The following is an 18,868-nucleotide window of genomic DNA, read 5'->3' on the forward strand; positions in this document are numbered from 1 at the left end:
GTATTTTTTTACCATTCCTACTGCAAAAACCTGGGATGATGAGAACCTTTTTGTCATCACAACTAATTTTCTGTCAATTAAGGTGGTACCTAACACTACAGGGAGTTAACTCTTTAAAATCAGCTGAACATTTTAATTATGTTGCGTTGTTAAAGGAATATTAAGCTTTTCAATGATCAAAATTAGTGTTCGTCAAACTGCTATATAACCAGTGTATTTTTTCTGATAAAAGGTTGGTTCAATTATTTTGAAATTTTTATAATTTTGTGAAACAGGGTCAAAATAAATACTTTTTCAAAATTTTAAGAAAATTAAACGAGCCAAATTAATTTTAGATAAAGTGTTGGGTACAACCTTAATATTAACAGTAGAAGGTTTTAATTTCCAAATAATCCTTATTCTTATGTCTCAAAGACAACAACTAACCTATTTCGCAGAGGATAAAAAAAAAAAGAACAATATCAAAGTAACATTGTGTTTTATTGTAACCACTGGCTTTTTTCTCATAAAAATATATAACAATTGTCAACATATATAAACACATGTAGAAATCTATACAACAAATGCATTATTAATTGGGACTAACATTTTATTTTACAACAAATAATTTGACAATGATCTTAATGAATTAACAGTTATTTTAGAAGATAACTGTTATTGATATGTTTTATAGTAACAAATATAACAGTGCAGTTATTTGTCCATATTATTGATTATGTTTAGAGAAGAAATGAAGCAAACACCTTTTATATATCTTTCCATCATGAGTTAGTCCTGAAACCAGAGTTACAAAACTATTTAGATATCGGTATTATGGAAACAGAGGGATTGTAATAACTCTCATCATAGAAATTTAAAAAAAAATCATACTTTCTGTCGATTATGTGGAAAAGTTCCGTATACGTATTATAAAGTAAAATTCTATGTTATTTTCTATAGATTTCACATACAAAAAACAAAATTAAGATGAAGATAATAAATTTCATTTTAAAAATATAATTCACTAAAGAATAGCACTCACAAATTTCAATTTGAATTTACTATAGATGAATGTCTTGAACAATATTTTAATAAAAAAAATATTATTTGAAATTCAAGTTAGATGGTATAACAAGGATTAAAATTTTGAACCAATGAAAACATTTTTACTTTAAAATGTTACCATAAGACAATATCATGAAAACTTTCTTCATTTTAATAAAATGTCCCTGAAAAGAAATTCCATTTCTACATCAGTGCTAACTACCGTAAATATCTAGTCCAATCATTTTCAATTTACAATAATATTGCACTAATAAGTTAAAAATTAAGGTATCTAGCCTTTTTATGAATTTTCAGCTTGAAGGAAGATCATTATATCCTGAAACAGGATTTTATACCAAGATGCTGTTTAAGCTCTTTATATTGCTTAAAATGTAGACAAAACATAAAAAGTATTGCTAAACTGAAAAATCTTTTTGCAGATTTTACATGTTTCTAAAAGTCAATTAATTCTATCGTGTAACATAACAACCTTAAAACTATTGAGGTAGTTCCACTTGAGCATTACAGTCCTAAGGTCTAATAAAAATGTGTGTGTGACTTGAATCTATTAATCAAGTTTATTATGCAATCTTTGAATAAGTCAAGAATTTTTTCCTGCTTCTTAAAGCAAAAAAAACAACAATTATCAGTGATTTACCATAAACACAATATTTTTCTTAGCCATTCAACATTTCAATGTACCCAAAAATTCCATTTGAAAAAAAATATTATGAGAACTAATTATCAATTTGATTTCTACTATTTGTTCAGTTAGATTTTTTGAAGCATTTTTTTCGGGAAAACAATTTGGCACAAACAATATTTTAGTCAAACTAAATGAACACTCAGAATACTTTACAAATGCAGATTCCAGAATTACATACATTTGTACATGTGGTATTTAAATAAGTGTATTTACAAATTTACAAGTTTACTTACATAACAAATAAAATACAAAAAATGTTTATTTACAAATGAACGATAACAATGTAATGAAAAAATAATATAAACAACATCTATAACAAATTCTATAATGACACAACACATTTTATTTTCCTTGACTTTCAAGTGAAGTGTTTCCTAATTTTCCAAATAAAAAACTGATTAAGGTGGTACCTAACACTACAGGGAGATAACTCTGCAAAATCAGCTAAACGTTTTAATTACATTGTATTGTAAAGGGAACATAAAGCTTCTCAATTATCAAAATTGGTATTTGTCAAACTGCTATATAACCAGTGTAATTTTCCTGACAAAACAATTGGTTAAAATTTTTTGATTTTTTTTTATATTTTTGTTAAAGGATCAAAGAATATACTTTGTTAAAATTTTATGAAAATTAAACGAGCCAAATTAATTTTAGTGAAAGTGTTAGGTACCACCTTAAAACTACAACTTTTTAATTCCTTCAATTATTAATAGATGAATTAGACAGATTCAGGGGATAAACAAAACCCTGTATTGCAGTATTCAATTAAGAGGTAATTACTATGCTTATTATTGGTAAAGTTTTATATTTACTACTCTTGTTCAAATTTCACAGTTTCTACCCTAAATGATGCTATTTATTTGTATATTTTATTTGAGTAGACAATATAAATTATTATAAAGTTTTTGCAAAATGTACAAGCCCTTTTGCTCTATTCTTTAAATAACAATTATGCTTGTCATGCCTTATTAATATTGGTTACTTGGATGTGTTCTGAACCATTCTTTAAACAGAAGAAGTAATTCTAAATACGATTAAAAAAGAGGGTCACATTGGATTTCACAACCACCTGCTGCCGTAACATTTACCAACAAAACTAACAATATGGAAAGCTGTACAACAATTTTCAGGACATCATAATATCATTTCAATCAAAAGTGGTATAAGAAAATATTAGAATTATGTATCCAAAGTGATACTAATATTTGTTGTTACATGTACCAATTTAATAGGTTTTGTGGTTAAAAGCAAAAATACCAAAAGCCATAATAATGATGGACATCACCATAAAGCATGTTATCCTTGAAGTAACATATTCACTTGCAGTAGTTCATTATAGATCACTACATTGTAGTATGGTAATGACAAGTATTTGATTATTGACCATATATGGTGCTACTTATTTTTGGTATAATGAGTTTTTGTAATCTCACTAACAAAATACTGTTCTAGATTTGAATCCGAATCTTGTCTATATTAGCTTCTGTACAGCTGTATCAGTAGTTATGTCCAGTCATTTTCTGTAGAACTGTATGGCACCCTTGGGTCACGGCACCAACACAAGTTTATTATGCATTAATTCATTCAATGTTTTTAGAATCACAGAATATCATCACAACTTGGCAGTGTTTGGAATTTGTGTTTCAGATTGGAAGTTATCATCGCTCTGTTCTATTTAATTTGGATAAAACTGTTGATTCTAAAAAAGAAATAAAATTAAATAAAATTAACAATCAAACAAATAAACAAACCCACAAAAAAGTATAGTTGTATATTAATTAATACAATGTTATTCAATTGACAGATAACTAATCTCTTTCTATACAATAATTAGATATAGGAAGATGTGGTATGAGTACTAATGAGACAAATCTCTATCTAAGTCACAATTTATTTAGAACAGTAAAACCATAGGTGAAGGTATGGTCTTCAAATGGAGCCTATGTCTATTTTGTATATCTTGAGTTGCTCAGTATCTGTGTTAGCCCTACATCTCCTTTTACATTTCAGAAAAAAAAAGCTGTATATAGTAGTTACACTTTATTTAAGCAAGTAGATTATTTTTCTTTCGTTCTGATCAATATCAATTATTCAAAAACTGTGGCATAATTGACAAGATCTCAGAAAACTTTAGTTCAAATCTTCATTAATCATTTTAATATCATGAAACGAAATGCATCAGGAAATCACAGTTTCTGCATTATCTTACCAAATTATTTACAGTGCTAGGAGCAAGAACTGTAATCTGGTGAAAATAAGGTTATCAATAACAAAACACTAATTCAATCGGGGAACTTTCTTTAAAAAATGCAAATGAAAATCCTGCTATTATCTACAAGCATTATTATATGGGTGTAAAGCTGTTGGATTTTGAACATATGCAAAATTTTTCAAAGAGGAAATACAGAGTTTTCAGAGCAATAGGGTGAAATGGTGTTTTTCCAATGAAGTTTTTCTTTTCAACTTACTTCGTTGACAATGTTTTCCATCAAACCCTGAAGAACATCGACACTTATGCTTCACACATCGGCCTCCATTAAGACATGTCTGTTTACAAACTTTTCTATGACAGTTTTTACCAGTAAAACCATCCTTACACTGACATACTCCTGGCTTTATGCATTCACCAAAATCTCCACAACCATATCTACATATAGCTGAATAAAAAAAAGAGAAATTTTATGAGTAAGTGTCCTAAGTGTCATGTTGCTGTGTATCGTTTATTACTAATCTAAAAATTTATCTGAGTTTTAAAAAATTATAATATAAGGAGAGAGCTGTGTAAGAGGGAAAATACTTGAAATTACAGAATAAACTGATAATCAGAGTTTCTGCTTATAAGTATGAGCAGCTCAACATAATGTGATATATATTTTTTTTATTAGAAATAAAATTAAATCACACAAGCCTGTCATATCAATTTAAACATCATTTTTAAATGCTGGGAGAACAAAAAATTGACCTAAAAAAACCTTAGTTTTAAATACATCAAACTTAGTATTTACTTACGTATTTGACAAACAGCTCCTTTGTAGCCACTAGGACATTGACAATAGTTATGTCCCATACATTTACCACCATTCAAGCATTTAGACGAACATACAGCTGATGGCTTCTTCTCTGGAAATATAAAACAATTGGAAATTAATTATCTAAGTATAAATTTTATTTATCACAATTTATTTTATAATTCTTTGTAACTTATTTAAAATCATGATGACACTCATTGCCATTTAAAAGTTATTAATCAAAGTAAATTTCAGGGTTTTATTTGCAGTTTTTGTTTCATACTGTATATAATTTAAGGTTATTATTAAGTAAAATGAAAAAAATAAGCTTATTTTAAAAAGAAATCGCCCTTTAATTAATTCAAATTTACATCAAACAGAAGATATGTTGCTTTGTAACTCCGTGTGAATATTATTTATCACAATTTAACTAACAAGAAATTATGACTAAAAATGCAAAAAACATGATTATTCTAATGAGAATTTACTTACTAGATTTTCTAGTTTTCCTTTTGCAGCACAGGACTCCAGACGTAACACCTTCTTTATAGAAACAACCTGATGAAGATTCAGACTTTTTAAACACATCAACTCTTCCTGTAGCTAAACATGATTGTCTTTTACGTTGATATCTTAATTTACCACAGTTTCTACCAAAACCTGCCATATTTCTTTCTCTACATCTGAAAATTTAAAAAATAAATAAATAATTGAGTGAAACTTACAAAAACAAGGACACAGATTATGGAATTCTAAAGTTCTTCTTATAAATTTTTATCTTAACCTTCTGTTATGGTTCCAAATTCTTTAATTTTTGTGAAGAGCAAAAAGAAAAAACAAGAAGATAAAAAGATGATGAACCCTTCTAGAGCCAAAACTGACTTAATAGTATTTAAAGCAAAGGAACCTGATATAAAATTCACTCCTTTATGAAAAAAAATAATTAAAAAAATCCTTTCATCTATACAATGAATATTTTATGCTTGTTTACACTAATTCTTTTGTATATGATTATGAACAGAAACAACTTACTTTTTACATTGTCCTTTCCTCATTGCAGCATTATAGGCATAACATCCCTGTAAATCTAACATATCTAGCCATGTTAACCCATGTAAAACCTCTCTGTCTGTAGGGTTACATACTCTCCAACCTTTCTTACAGAGTGATCTCCCCTTTCTCACATGTCCTTCCCACTTCCCAGAACAAGCATGTACATCTCTATGTAAATCTAGACCTTCTGTTGTGCCATCTTTGCATCCTGAACTGTATTCTATAAAACAATAATTACATTAGATGTATGTTTCATTATAATATGTTATTCTGATTGGCTTACTGCACATCACATGTTATTCCGTAAGCAATTGCATTAAACAATAAAATTTATCATTCTAGGTCACACAAGAAAGGTGAATTAAATAAAACTTGATAAAAATCGTGTTTTCATGATCCTAGCTAAAAAATGTAAACATAAGTATTGAATGCCTCGATCTTTTTGTAATTTTATAAGGTTGTAAAAGAGTTGACCGTGCATACATTTTTAGAATGAAGCGCTTCCGCGCATCATACAAAATGTACTTCGGTTAACGCTTTTACACCCCAATAAATTTACAAAAAGAAGCATTCAATTCTTAAATAAAAGAGCACTTAACTCTACACAAGCTTGCTCATTACCATAGAATCAGGAGGAGGTTATATATCTATTAGTGTCTCATATGTCTTGAAGGCAGGGATCTAATATGGTTTTAAAGATTTTTATATTGTATATGATGATGTAAATTGGATCATGACACTGTAATAAACTATTTACTTACTTACTTACTATATCTATATACTAATTATACTAAATTATACTGCTTAATAGCAGTCATTTTATTTAAAACTTTTATATTAAACATCTAAAGAATTTGAAAACTTTCTTGTTGTAAACTGTTTAACAAATGTCTACAATTTAATAATTGTGAAATCTGAAGAATGTTTGTAATTAAACAGTTGTCTCCCCTACAACAGTAAACCAGACCAGTAGAAATAATGCCTTACCTCTAACTATGACTTGGGAGCTAGCCATATCCATTCCTTCTGTATTGATGACTTCACAACTATATAATCCTGTATCAGATTTCTTGGCTAATGTAACTAATAAGTCACCTATAAATGTAATATAAAATAAATGATAAAATATATCTTTAAAAATCCTCTTTTTTTAAAATTGAAAAAGCTTTATTCAGAATTATGTACATCTATTCAATTCTTTTTTTCTCTTTTCTATAATTTCAAGTATTGATGTACATTTATTAAATACAGCTCTTTTGATTGTAGTTAAACATTTTTCCTTTGAATGTAGTTAAAAATTATTGTACAGTATATGTAGACCAGTAAAACTTTTTTGTTTCAGAGATTTTTTTCGTTTACATCCAAAACTAAAATATAGTAGTGTTCACTGTACAATTGTATTTGTTTGAGAGTTATTACTACTAATCTTAAGAGAACATATATTTCCCACTGATTGTGACTAATAAATGTTTATGGTCTTTGGACCACTTGGACCCCCCCCCCCCCCCCCCCCCCCCCCTTTTTCCTCAGTTTTACTAACCTGAAGGTAATGTCTGTATTCTGTTGTTTGTGACAGGAATCTGGGTACCATCTTTATACCACTGAACTCTAGGAGCAGGTGAGCCAGTAGCTTGGCAGGTTAACAGGAAAATTAAACCAGTATTTACTTCTATTTTTGATTTTGGTTTGACAACTATTTTAGGTTTTCTGCCTGTAAGTAAAAAGAAAAAAAGTTAAGGGAAGCTGTTATAGTCTGGGATCTTGTTGATGATTTTATAACCAAGCTCTGTTATACTAATTTGTAAATTGTGATTAGTACAAAACAAAAATAGAAATTAAAACACAGTCTTTTTACAAACAATACCAGTAATGAGTATAATTCAATATTTTGCAATAAACTCGAGATTAAAAATACCAAATCTGTAAAAAACCTTCATTCTGATAAAGATCTCTATGAATGATTTGCTAGTTCAAATCATTATAGATTTAATTAATAGTATGTATTGAAAATTGTGTTGATGATAATTGGGTAAATTGGCCAAGATTAATGGGCGGACCTAGACCTGGTCAGCTTGATTTATTACTATAGGTAAAACAAGTCAAGATATTCTTCAATAGACTTAGAGAGTGGGAAAATGTCTGATTGGTATATTTTATGCAAGATAGACAAAAATGTGTTTATAGAAGAAACAAGACTTGCAATTATTTTATTCAACCCAACATAAAGATGATGTGATTTTGACATCATTAAAATCACTGTAACCTTGAATTACAACATAAACCTTAGTTGAAGGTCATCACAAACTAAACTTTTATGATGAGTATGATAGTACTTAGATATAAGAAGACAGTATAAAAGATATTCTTTTACATAATTTCAGTCCAGTCGATCTTCCATGTGACTGTTGGCCTAGACATATCTCTAAATGGCAATTCTATGATAATGATTGATGATCTGGATTGAAGAAGACAACAAAAGGAAATGAAAAGTACTGAGGAGGAACTGCGTCTTCCTCTAACAAGGACAAAAAAGCTGGGGTGCACTATTGTTATTACATTAGCATAAAACATATGGTATGATTGCCTGTGACACACTGATCTAAGAGAGACAAATAAACTGGGTGTAAACATTTTTAGTGTCTATTATTCTTTTTTCTTCATAAGTTTAAAAAAAAACTCAATATTCAAATCTTCTAATGAAACTTGACAAAGTTTCGGTGCAGAACACACATAATGGTATTATACTTAATACAGCTGAATTTTACCGGCCCTTTAGAACCTCCTGTTCAAATTAATATGGCACTTAAAAATACTAAACCATGAATTATGAAATATTCATGTATAAAAAATCTGTCATTTCTGTTTAAAAGACTTGAAAATAAATAAGGTTATGAAATATTGCAGACAATAAATTTCATAACTTTCATTGATTGCTCTCTATAAAAATTTAGTTTTTATTTATGGTATATGGATACATACTGCCAACTGTTTATGAATATTTCATTATAATTTATCTACAAGTATATCTTATACAGATATCATTAGGGTGATGGCTTTAGATAGAGAATTAAAACTTTTTGACAACTGCTGATTTTGACTTAACATTAACTGTGCTATTTATGACTGAACATCCTATTTGTCAATTGCAACAAACAAATCATAAATGCCAAACAAAAGATTTGCCAAAAATAACAAAAGTTGTCATCTAACAATCAATTACTCTAATAGAAATCACTAGGGTAATATACAATAATTGCCAAAGTACAAGCTACTGTCATATGTTTAAGACAAAAAAAAGAAAATATGGTAATAACCTGTCTGCAAAAACAGCAGACAGAAAAGTATTTAGCTCCAATCTTTTTTACAGAGAGGTATGCAAAAAACCACTTGAAATGATATTAATTGATGAGGATACTACTGTATAGTTAATCTAAAGTTAGTAAACTCAAATTAATTACATGTGATTTATATAAACATATTACAAGCAATAACATGTTATTATGGCAGAAACCTACATCATACATTGGCACCCTACTGCTAGGTATTAATAGGAAATATGTCGTCAGTTGCAGTTTTTCAGGTAGTTCAGATACTTTCATAACCAGAAAAAAGCCATGTTTGTCTTTTATAAGGAAACAGGCAGACATGGATAATATATGTCCCTTTAAAACAAAATCAGTTTCAATCAAAGTTTTATAAATAGATCAGTACTTCTTCCAAGATTTTACGTTTAAACAAGTCAAGGTTTTGCATAGGAGTAAGATAAACGAGAGAAAATTACATGCAGTAACTGCCATAGGAAACCATATCCAAATGCACTATCATCTGTCAAAAGCCTTAATTGGGAAATATTTTCTAAAAAGTACACATAATAACGAGCATGTGTACTAAGTTTCAAATGTTAAGCTACCACAACTAAAACTTTAACATTATAACGGACTAACAGACTGACAGACCAGAAATAAAAATAAGCCCGTAAGTGTAGGTTGGGCATAAAAATCTAAAAAAATCATTCTTTTGAAGATATTTTTTTCATAATGACTGTCAGAACCAAATCCTAGTAATAATTACATGAGATACTTGTATTGTCTAGATGAAACTTTATCATAAATAATAAAATCTAAGATATTCCTCTACATAACTTAAACCTATCAAAATCTTTTTTTCAATATTTACAGTTTCTCTCAAAACTTAAACCTATCAAAATCTTTTTTTCAATATTTACAGTTTCTCTCAAAACTTATTATCCAAGTAATTTATTAACATGGAAGTTCAAAGAAGTAAATCTGCCATTCCATTAGTGGGTGTATTATGTGTATTTATAAAACTATGTAAATATGAACATAGCTAACATTTTAATTTATTAGTAGTTTATGGTCAACTTTACTTCACATGATCATGAACAAAAGATTTATTTGATTGCACTAAAAAAAATAACTGGACAAATTCTTGAATCAGTTCTGGCCAATTTAAAGGAACAATTTACACAGTATTATCATGTTTGTCATGCAATTATTATGTTTACAAAGATAAAACATTAGCTGTTGACAGGAAGGAATGAAAATTGTCCTTATAAGAATGTAAGAGCTATTATAAGTTCAATGTTTCAGAAAAAAACACTCTTAATGCAAAAAATTAATCTTCAACTTAATGAATTTAGTTAAGAAAAAAAGGTTATTGATAAAATCTCTGTTGAAGTTGATAAAGGTATTTTAGTTATACATGCAAACGCAGAAGACAACAACACTACAAGAGTAAATATATCTCCATCTGCACAGTACATGCAGTAGACTGTGTTCATTGAAGAAACTTCATGTACTTTTCTAATGTACTACTTACTTGGGAGTTTACAGCATACAACACCATGTATGTTAGGTTTATAATGACAAGCTTGCTGGAAATGTGAGTCAACACAACAACTAGAATCTATTCGTCCTCCACGAATGCAGGATGTTTGACCAAAGTTCTGATGTGGACATCCTCTACCAATACCAGCCATGTCATCCTACAAATACAAGTCAAGTTTTATCATAAGCCTGCATATTTTAGTTTATTCATTTGCTGAAAAGAAATATGCTGGAAACAGACCTTTTCCAAAATTGTGAATAAACCAATCATAGAACTCCTGAATCCTGATAATATAAATAATGAAAGCATGCGAGGCTAGATATGTCAGTCAGAAGGTGAGTGGATGGATAAGCTCAAGCTGTGGTCTCAAACTTTTTCCATAAAAAGATTTTATATGAAACCATGAAAATCTTTTTCATTTATGTCTTATTCTAATGTTCTACCATTTCTAAAGGCAACATACAAAGTACATATTCTGGATGTTCTTTTTAAAATTAGATATTGCTTTCTTTAAAAATTGTTAAGGTTAAATATTTTTTACTTTTTTTTTCATTTCGGACATCAATTAATTTTGTAGATATGTTGTTCAAGACATAACATAATACTAATTTGAAATGACTATTACAGAGTGAATAACACCTAGATTTGTTGTATATATATCATGTGTGTTGAACTAGCAGTCATTATCACTTATTCAAAAATGTTAATTCACTGATAGAAAGGTGTAATCATGATCATAATCACTCAAAAAGATAATTTCATTTCATTTTTTTATCTATCTTTTCACAAAAATGTACTTTATTCCTAAATTACAAGAAAACACATCTGCTTGGTCAAACATCACAGGATTTTCTGAAAAACTTTCAGAAAAAAATGCACTTAACACTTCCCTCCCGGTGTGATATCTTTGTCCTCATTATATACAGGTGAATGTTCATATGTTGTAGTTATTCTTTTGAAAATATCGTAGGTCAATTATAACATTGTTTTATTATAAAAATGCAGGAAATGTGCAACAACATTGTTTTGTTAATGAGTTACTGATATTTCCTGTCGTTAGTGGCTGTTTAATTAATGAAAGCATGAAGATTTGTAAGACAGGGTTCTATCAAAATGGTTATACAACAATGCCAAGAATCTTGTAAATAAAGGTTTACCTTGTGGGTGTTAAATAAGGTAATGATTATAAGTGCATCAGGTTTAATTTTTTCCTAGTTTTTCCACATAGCTTAACAATGTGTTCAGATGTTTTAGGCAAGCTATGACTAAGCAGAAATGTATACTGAGAACTTCTGAAGATTGAGTTTTTCCAGGATAATACACGTTAAAAATCGTTTTTTCGTCTGAAAAAATACCAATTATTTTCTTTTAAACATGCACACGCAATAATTTTAATTTAACTTATAAATTCAGAGAATTTGCAAACTTGTGTACTTAAAATATAGTACACATGATGTAGTCAATTATACTGATGGACTTTGCAGTAAAAATGTCTCTGCATGTCTTACATAACTGTGAAATGAACAGTAACATTCATCTGCCAAATAGCAACTCATAGTAATAAAATATCTATTTTCAAATCCATTGTGCAAAAATTACTTGGTGGATGATTTTGTAATGGTAAATCCTTTCATTCTTTTCATGTGGTTCCCCATTTTTATTTTAAGACTTATACGGGTGTAAAATCATCCTTTAAGTTTCACCCAAGCACTAAGTTCGCTTTTCGATAACGATCATAGATTTCTTTTCCTCTGCATTTATCATTGTTGAGCGTGTCGAAACTTTTTAAGTGTCTTTTATAGTTAACAATGTTATGTGAATTTATGATTCCTTCAAAGTTCAACAATTAATATTTATTGAAAATTTAAATCAACTATTAAACATTTTCCTTTTAAATTTATTCATTTGAGCATACATTATGTATGTTACATTACCGTAACATTAAATAATCAAACAGGTTCTTTATAGTCCCAAAGAATATTTTTAACTTTTTCATTCCACAAAGCAGGTTGAGCATTTTATTATAGTCAGAACTGTAAAATTATCAATCATTTCATAATATTAGGATTATGATCCTCGTGTTATTTAAAGAAAATAAATTATTCAATTAATAAATCGAAAGATGCCACACAGATGGTTTTAATTTTCAAAACATATAAAGTTATAATGAACTGAATCTATTTACAAAATATAATAAAGAACTTTCATTAAAGTAAAATCAATTCCTATAAAAATTTCATTGCATATTTATTGTACTACAACATTATAAATATGCCTTTGGTTGTTTAGTAAAAAAAATCTTGCTTTAAAAGGCTTTTTATATATTATTCCATCTATTACATCATTTACCACACTTGCAAAGTAGGGTGAAACTTCATTATCATATGATTATTTCACAAATCAATACTCTTAACTCAAATCAAAAATTCATTCCCTGGATTAGAAAAGCATGAATTTTGGTTATAAAAGTCAAATGCCTACATAAACAGATTGTTTTTTTAACAGTTTTAGTCATTCTAGGCAGTTAATCTATACATGATTGTGATTACCAATTAAAAACAAAACAAAATTTTGATTGAAAGAATTAAATAAATTCACCAATTTACAAATATTACAAAAATTCCATCTCTGAGCATGTGAATTAACAAACATGATAAGAAAGTCATGTGAAAAGATGGAATGAATTCTACAAATATTTGCAAATTCATTGCAAGGTGTGAAGATGACCTTACAATCTTTATGATGGCTATCTTCTGTTTAAAACATTTTGATGTCTTTGTTGAAAAGTTTATCATAGCTAATCAGCCGTTAATCTTGAATGGATACCTGAACCTCATCCTTCATAGACTTTAACTAGCGAACCCTAGACACCCCAGATAGAACAGTAGCTAATTAGTACTTAGTCCACATATTTTAATAAACAATACATCATTACTTTGTACTTTGGTATGTAGGTAGAAGTACATATAGTTGTTTACTTAAAAAAAATGCAAATTCATTAGCAACTTTGCAAAACATTTCTGTGCTAATTTTAAATATTTTATGGGAAATTTTTACCTGTCTATTTTCACAATGTTAATAATTGACTTTTGATAACTTGTGAATTTGAGAGACAAAAAAACCCGAAATTATAATTATAAAATTTGAAATTTGAAAGTTAATGAGGTGAAACTATTAATTCATCGCTTTACTATTTCTTTCATTAATAAAATATATGCTGATTCAAATATGCTTAACATGGAATAAATAATTTCCTATATTTTGATTATCTCTGTTGATTGTAGCACATTTGATTCTCAAGCTACTGTCTTTTGGTATGTATAGTGCACACCCATTTATGGTCCAATAAGGGGTTGAAATTTTCTTTTAATATCTGGTTTTTAAAAAAAAAAAAAAATTGTAATGCAATAGAATTAGGTATACCAACCTGACCATAATCTTCAGCACATTTCTGACATTTCCCACCGTCTTGTGCAGCATTCATACTGTAACATCCCTCCACTGATATAGCTTCCTCCCACGATATAGTTCCAAGTAAATCTGTGTCTTCATATGAACACACTTTCCATCCAGCTGCACATAAATGACTACTGTTGTTTATATGTCCTTTCCATTGTCCTTGACACGTCACAATGTTGTCATGTCCATATAGTCCTATTCTTGATCCATCAGCACATCCAGAGTCTGAAAGGAGACATTAATATGAAAATATCTACCTGGCAGAAAAAAGCTTACAAAGGTTTCAGGCAATTTGGTCAAATTTCAAGAAGACCTGATTTGTAGTTTCTGTGAAAAGTTTCATACATGGTCATTATTTGTAGGAATATATAAGTACAAAAAAGAAAGCAGAAATTTGATGAGCTATGAATGTGAAAATGCATCATGGTATAGTATGCTCACATGAACCAAATTTCTGAAAGCTCTTTTCAGAAGATATTTGCAATGAAAATTTAACAATATATAAATATTTTCAGAAACAGGAAGTTGATGAACAATCAAGCTTGATATCAAGTTTCAGGAAGCCTGGGTTTAGTAGTTCCCAAAGAAAAATAGGATGTCATGCAATCTGGATGGACTAAAAAAGCTTTTCGGATCTTCTCTAGAGCAGGGGGAAAAAATGAAACAATTAATATACTCATTTCCTCATACCATTAATGAAGTGTACATACATCTATAAAACTTCAATAATACATTTTGTACTCTTTAGGAAAATTAAAAGGGGTAGCATACTGTCATGAGATCTTATCTTATCTGTTTAAAGTTTCCTTAAAACGCCACAGGTAATAAGTAATGTAATGCATAGATTATTCATTCTAACTGACTGGTACCCTTACTAAAATGACTTACTGCTTAACCCCTTTAGTTTGAATTGAAGACAAGAGGAATGTGAAGTAAGTGACGACTGCCAACAGCCTCCCATCAAGGCAATTAACTAAGTACTATCAAATGTAAATCAATTCCTTTAGTATCAAGAATAATTTAATCAGATGACTTGGGAACACTAATCTTGAAGGCTTAGATTTGAGCCCTCTATAATTACACCCTTACCTACAGTTTAAGTAGGAGAATCTCCACAGCTGGCTATCAGTTTATTCCAAGCTAACTTGAGTCATTATATAAATTGTCAAATTGTGGACAAACATTGCTTCTGTAACTGAAGGGCATTTACAAAATCTATAGTAAACTTCTGTTCTATTGTCGCTTGTTGTCTCTTTGACACATTCTCAATTTTTGTATTTTTCAAGGGGAAAAAATAGGGTTTTCAGTGTTAAAATAACACATTTACAGTACAAGATGTGTCTGGCTATCTTATTTCTTCTAAACAACATATGCATGATTTTTTACAAGATTTATCACTTTTTTACATTAAAAATTGTTTAGTATGGTTTGACATTTGAACCAGAAAGGTGCGTTTGATAGGTAAATAGCATCCACAGTAGGCAACGGGTCTCTGTTTAGCTTCAAGGTGTGAGTTGCTGCACTATCAGTTATAATCAGTTATGACATATTTTGACACCTCACCACTTAACTAAAACAATCATACATTTTAAGATAAAATGTCATACAAGGCAGATTATCTAGGATGACTAGGATGAATTTCAAATTTACAGAAAAGTGGCTCCATAAATTTACATAGATACATAAGTGTCAAAATTCACAGACAAAATACTGCAAATGACCAGAATTTTTTGTATGTCTTAAAATCAGGACAAGAAATTGTAAAAAATGGGTTTAGACTTATGCATATATAATTGTTGTCTTGGAAAATGTGCAAAATACTGAGAGTAGCCAAATTTCTTCTATCACATTTGAATGTTGTAGTTTGGCAGTACAAAAGTGTTAAAAATAAATAATCTAGTCATGTTTTTCAATGAACAAAGAATGATTTTTCATGTTCTTCACAAATTTTCTTAGATAATAAAATATGTATGAATGGTATATTTTTCAGTATGTAGTTCGTCACTGTAAGTTGCCAAATTATTCCTTTTTTTAACAACAGACCACCAGCAGAATTGTTAAATAAAACTGATTTTTAGATTTTTTGGTCTCCATTACATCTCTATGTTTAATTCATCAACTCTTTAAAATTTCAATGCATACTATGGGCTTTGCTCATTGTTGAAGGCTGTAGGGTGACTTATAGTAGTTAACTTCTGTGTCATTTGGTCTGTTGTGGAGAGTTGTCTCATAAGCAATCATACCACATCTTCTTTTTTTTATATGATGTATCATCATTGAGCATCACTCTAATTTCTAACATATGACAATTTGACTATTTTCTTCTTTTGAGGGCAAAAACACTTGATTGTTCGATTAATTGGATCAAAACTCCACTAATTTATCTAACTTACCTTGGACAGCTATGTGGTTGTATGAGTTGACATTAGCACTAAGTATAACACAGATGATAGAGATTATAATCCACAGGTCAGTATACATTTTAATCTGAAACAAAAAGCAAACCTTATAGTTGTTTGAAGTTACACTTTTATTCACTGGTCAAAAGTCTACTGGTCATCAGATAAAGTTGAAATATTACGCCTCCTGAATGAAATGCCAAATTTAAATTTAATATCAGATTTTAAAATTCTAAATTTACTAGTCAAGTTGCAACTAAAACCTTCCAATTTCTTAATTTTCAGATTGTTTTATATGACAAATACTTTTCTAGACATCCATTATCATCTCTATTTTATGACACTTTAACCTTTTCTTTTAACTTCTACCATTGACAAAACTCTGTTCTCAATCATTTAAATCCTTTTCCTCTTTTCTTGCTGTTCATCCTTATGCTAATAGGCAGATGAAAATATTTCTAACATAGTAAATTAGCAGTGGCGTCATTTTACACATGGAAATGATTTGTAAACAGATACCTACATTTTTGGTGATGTTTGTAAAATCTCAAATACAAATACAATGGAATAACTTGATTTAATTGGAGTAATTGAATGAAAATAATAGCTTGAAAGTATGATAGGTGACTATTATGTTTGTCATTTTGGTTATCAAGCAGATGCCTAGATAAAACACACAATTTTATCCATTTATTTTCTATGACCTTTAAATCATGCAAGCCATAAATAAGATAACTATTTTCCCCAAAGATAATAACAAAAAACTTCAGAAAATTTATGATACTTAAAGTGAATATACAGTGCATTCATTTTCTTCACAAATCATCAAAAGTTGGGACAACTTCTAACATAGCAAATAATGAATGAACTTCTGGGAAAAACTGTTTCCGACATTCTTATAGATTTACCCCCCTCATTGCCCTGATAACCACACGATGATAGATAGATAAATAACTATAGTTATACTTAGAACAATTCAATATTAGAACTATTTTAGAACTATATTTGAATACTGTATATTTGTACTCAGCCCAACACAAACTCATTAACATGAAGAAGGTTCAATAGTATAAAAAGTGAGAAGTCGAGAGAAGCTCCCAAGAGGAATCTCAATGGTGAACAATCAACACAAATTACAGGGTGTGAACACATACCCAACATCACCTTTAGACCTTTGTAGCCACAAAAATAACTCTTTATTTGGTGTGAACACATACCAACATCACCTTTAGACCTTTGTAGCCACAAAAATAACTCTTTATTTGAACAATTTAATAAGGACAAGCAACAGACCACCTTAAACTAATCGGTATTCTAACTAAACTATAATTGAAACATAGATTTGTTAAGGATTATGGGGTCTTTAAAATATCATTTTTTCGCTGACAGTTTGAGATAATACCCCCACTATCTATTTTAGAACACCTTTAGTCAAATAAAGTTTTTATTGTAAAACTACAAATTAAGCTCAATGTATAGGTAAAAAACAGCTGTATTTTTCTTGTCAATTCACACTACATATAGTATATGAATGTCAGTTTGGATTTTTAGAATATTAGAATTTAAATATCTTGTAATCTAAAAAATAACTTCAGCTATAAGTAATTATAGCCATGGTATAGCAATTAAAAGAATATTTCAAGGCTATATATACATATTCCAAGTTTTCATTCAGCATAAAACAGAATCAAACACTTTGACTTATTTTGAGACTGGAGATAAAAGAGTGAATATATTCAAGTATTTATTGACAAGTAAAGCCCCAAAAGTAAATATGCTAAATCTTCTCAAGTAATAAATTAAGATACTTTTAAAACATTATAAATTTTCCAGCATGATAAAGTCAAATCTGCTATTATAGACTTAAAGGCATTTTCAACAATATGATTAAGTTGGAAAAAGTGAAAGAGATTTGAGAAAGATCAATGGGGGATCCAATAGGACCCCATTCTTTTGGGGAATCAATGCATTTGAATGGAACACAAAATAACATAAAGATGAAAATCTGAGAAATTATGAATAAAATGCATTCTTACAGATGCACATGGCAACTAGCTATAATACTGGATTGATATAAGAAAATAAAATCAAAGCAGAAGTTTTTTCTGTTGTTATGTTGATGGGGTGGTGGTGAGTTTTCTGGTTAAGTATCAAAGCTCTTTAACACCTTTTTGATTCTATACAAATGTGAAAACACTAAAGTTAATTTTTATCAAAATTATGACTAAATAACATGATAAACTAGTGAAGTGGTCATTAAATGAAATAAAATGATAGGGGGAAAGGCTAACAAACAATTTCTACAAGATACTAAGTTACACTTCAAATGTGAAAACAGATTTAATATTGTTGACCAGAGTCTCATTAAG

The 18,868-nt window shown here is 29.1% G+C and overlaps 1 protein-coding gene across 14 annotated transcripts in view; it reads right to left on the minus strand.

The window, feature by feature from the left end:
• Positions 1–461: 461 nt before the first annotated feature.
• LOC134715814 (uncharacterized) overlaps positions 462–18,868 on the minus strand; it is a 58,520-nt gene continuing 40,113 nt past the window's right edge. For all 14 annotated transcript variants that reach the window (XM_063578291.1, XM_063578286.1, XM_063578294.1 and 11 more), the window contains 10 exons: positions 16,494–16,587; positions 14,069–14,325; positions 10,633–10,798; positions 7,334–7,504; positions 6,781–6,888; positions 5,773–6,013; positions 5,233–5,423; positions 4,742–4,852; positions 4,201–4,389; positions 462–3,431 (listed from right to left, as the gene is read on the minus strand). In XM_063578291.1, coding sequence (XP_063434361.1) covers positions 3,391–3,431; positions 4,201–4,389; positions 4,742–4,852; positions 5,233–5,423; positions 5,773–6,013; positions 6,781–6,888; positions 7,334–7,504; positions 10,633–10,798; positions 14,069–14,325; positions 16,494–16,587 — 1,569 coding nt within the window. In that variant the 3' untranslated portion in view covers positions 462–3,390. The remainder of the gene's footprint in view (positions 3,432–4,200; positions 4,390–4,741; positions 4,853–5,232; positions 5,424–5,772; positions 6,014–6,780; positions 6,889–7,333; positions 7,505–10,632; positions 10,799–14,068; positions 14,326–16,493; positions 16,588–18,868) is intronic.

The sequence above is a fragment of the Mytilus trossulus genome, chromosome 4 (assembly GCF_036588685.1).
Source record: "Mytilus trossulus isolate FHL-02 chromosome 4, PNRI_Mtr1.1.1.hap1, whole genome shotgun sequence".
Classification (NCBI taxonomy): Eukaryota; Metazoa; Mollusca; class Bivalvia; order Mytilida; family Mytilidae; genus Mytilus; species Mytilus trossulus.